This window comes from Typha angustifolia, chromosome 6 (genome assembly GCF_048772165.1).
Source record: "Typha angustifolia cultivar Huaian chromosome 6, ASM4877216v1, whole genome shotgun sequence".
In the NCBI taxonomy this organism is placed as follows: domain Eukaryota; kingdom Viridiplantae; phylum Streptophyta; class Magnoliopsida; order Poales; family Typhaceae; genus Typha; species Typha angustifolia.
This window is the reverse complement of record NC_133244.1, coordinates 9,154,691-9,157,576: the sequence shown is the minus strand read 5'-3', so window position 1 is coordinate 9,157,576 and position 2,886 is coordinate 9,154,691. Positions and strand designations below refer to the sequence as shown.

Genomic DNA, 2,886 nt, shown 5'->3' with positions numbered 1-2,886 from the left:
CCATGTTTTCACCCCTCTATTTATTGATGATAAGTTTAAGAGGATAATCCTCTCTCTACATCTTGGCACCTCTAATATACTTAACAAACCAATAACTAATGTATTTCACTTTAGAGTTGTTAGCAAAGTTGCTAAACACCTCCGCCTCAGTATTCCCCGGGACGGGAAGAGAAAGACTTTTCTTAATAAGTTTAGATTATTTGTATAAACTTTTTTAAAATTTATAAGTAATAGTACAATTTGGGTTCTAAAGCTAAATCCGTTATATATATATATTTTTTATAATAGATTAACATATTTTTTTATAATAAATACAGATAATTTATATTAAAAATGAGCTATTTTAAAAATTAAGATTTTTTTTTTGTTTGGAAATGATTCCGGCAAGTTTTCATATGGCAATGTGAGGTCGTGAGGCTAATAATTCGTTGTATAAATTATAATCCATCAAACTTGTATGTTTGTTCTTTTTTAATTTTAAATTCAAAAGTTTGTGGGCTATATTTTTAGAGTTTTCATCTTCGTAGCATAAACTGGGCTTCAGCCCAACCAACCAGGTTCCGCCTAACGGGCTATAGTGGGACGCAATTACGGATTTTGAACAAGTCCATTGACAGAGAGAGAGAGGCCCATATGATAAAGTTGTGGAACAGACAGTAGATTTAATAAGGTTAATCACCATTAAAACCAAATGTGGACGATTATTATTGATACAAGCACCAATTACATCGCAAACATACGCAAAAACTTGCCAGAGGAAAATAACAAGGGCAATAAAAGCAAGACGACATATGCAAGCACGAAGACAAGAAAAGAAACATGCACCCAATTAATTAGATATTAACAACCTTAGACTCTGGTAGATCCTTCTTCATCCTCGCCCACGTTCTCCTTGGACATCTCCTCGAGGGAGACCCCCTTCGATTCGGGGACGAAGAGGGTCATGACCATGCCGAGGAAGTTGGCGACGGCGAGCACGAAGAGAGCGTTGCGGATTCCAATGCCGGCAGGGTAGCCGCGGTCCCGGGAGGACATGTCCTTGGACTGTGAGGCGTAGAGGAAACCGAAGGCCCCGATCATGGCGCCGGCCTTACCTGCGGCGGCTGAGATACCGTGGCACGTGGAGCGCAGCCGCGAGGGGAAGATCTCGGCGGGCACGATGAAGGTGGTGCTGTTGGGCCCGAAGTTGGCGAAGAAGAAGGTGAGCCCATACATGACGACGAAGCCGACGTGATTTCCGGGGGTGGTCCAGTGATGGTAGGGGAAGGCGAGGCCCAGCATGAAGACGGTCATCATGAAGAACCCCATGAGCTGGATCCAGAAACGTCCGACGATGTCGATGAGGGCGACGGTGAACCAGTATCCGGGGACAGTACCGCAGAGGGCGATGAAGGTCTGGGCTCGGGCAATGCGGAAGACCTCCTCGATGGCGTTCATGGTGGAGGCTTTGGGGATCCACCCTACCTTGCTGAAGATGTCCTTCTGGAACAAATTCTGGCTGTAGAAGGCGATATCGAGGAAGAACCAAGTACTCGTCGTGGCGAGGAGGTGGATCCCATGGCGGCGAGCGAACTGCTTCGAGAAGAGTCCCCAGTCGTCTCCGCCTACGACACCACGATCGATCTTCTCGACGTCCTCGGTGATCTCCATCTGGAGGACCTTCGACATGTCGGCGGCCGCCTGCTTCGTGTTCCTGGCGACGAGGGCGGTGTACCTCGCCGTCTCGGGCATCTGCATCCGCCAGTAGTAGGTGAGCGCGGCCGGGATGGCGCCGAACATGACGACGATCCGCCAGACATAGTCAGCTTCCGGGACGGTGGAGCCGGCTCGGTCGACGCTGTAGGGCGGTGCCTGGTACTTATTCTTGAACCCGGCCGATACAATAAGAGCTACGATACCGCCGAAGAGGATGCCAAAGCCCTGCATGGCGAAGACGGCGGCAATGAAGGCACCACGGGTCTTCTTGTTGGCATACTCGGACATGATGGTGGCGGAGAGCGGGTAGTCTCCGCCGACGCCGAAGCCGAGCCAGAATCGGAAGAAGCAGAGGGTCGCCATTACCCCCTTAGCGCTTTTACCGAAGGAGAGGCCGGACATGACGGAGCAGACCACCATGAGCAGGAGGGTGAAGCCGTAGACGCTCTTCCGTCCGAGCTTGTCTCCCAACCATCCGAAGAAGAGCTGGCCGGCGAGTGTGCCGACGAAGGCGACGCCATTAACTGCGGATGCCACGTTAGGTGGGAGGCTTCCGGGGGAATCGAAGTTTGGATCGAAGTAGTAGATGCGGCCGAGGAGCTTGGTGACGAGGGATATGCAAAACAAGTCATAAGCGTCGGTAAAGAACCCCATCCCGGCGATCACGATCGCAGTGAAGTGGTACCACTGCGTCTTCGCCGCATCGAGGGTGCTCAACACCCGGAGCTGCTCCCTCGCCATTGTTAGTTAATTTCTTCTCGTGCAATGATCAAGCCCCTCGATCGCACGATCTCCCCGGCACCTGCAAGCTATCGAACAAAGAGTAGCCCAAGTCAACCCTTAAGTTCTCCATCAATTCAAGTATTTTTTACCAACATTCAAACGGATTAATTCTTGCATGCATATATATGATGACAAAATGAAGAAGAAAAGAGGATTGCCCGTACATGGGTACGAAAAAGAAAACGATAGACAAAAGATTGTTTTAAAAGACCAACTCATTTAGCACTTAGCAGTAGATTAAACGTATCAATTAGTAGTCAGGCCACCAACTGTGGACCAAGTACCGTTGCATGCCATGCCCTCTTTAATCGGAGACCCAGAAGTATAACTAATAGAGATGATCCTATTTCTAGTAATAAAGATAAGAAGAAAGGCATTAAAAGTGGAGAGAGCTTTGCTACCTTACGA

At 48.7% G+C, this 2,886-nt stretch overlaps 1 protein-coding gene across 1 annotated transcript; it reads right to left on the bottom strand.

Annotated features, from left to right (window-relative positions):
- Window positions 1–723: 723 nt before the first annotated feature.
- On the bottom strand, window positions 724–2,436 carry LOC140761442 (probable inorganic phosphate transporter 1-3). Its single transcript, XM_073098768.1, has one exon. The coding sequence runs from the start codon at window positions 2,434–2,436 to the stop codon at window positions 850–852; it is 1,587 nt and encodes a 528-aa protein (XP_072954869.1). The 3' UTR covers window positions 724–849.
- Window positions 2,437–2,886: the final 450 nt, after the last annotated feature.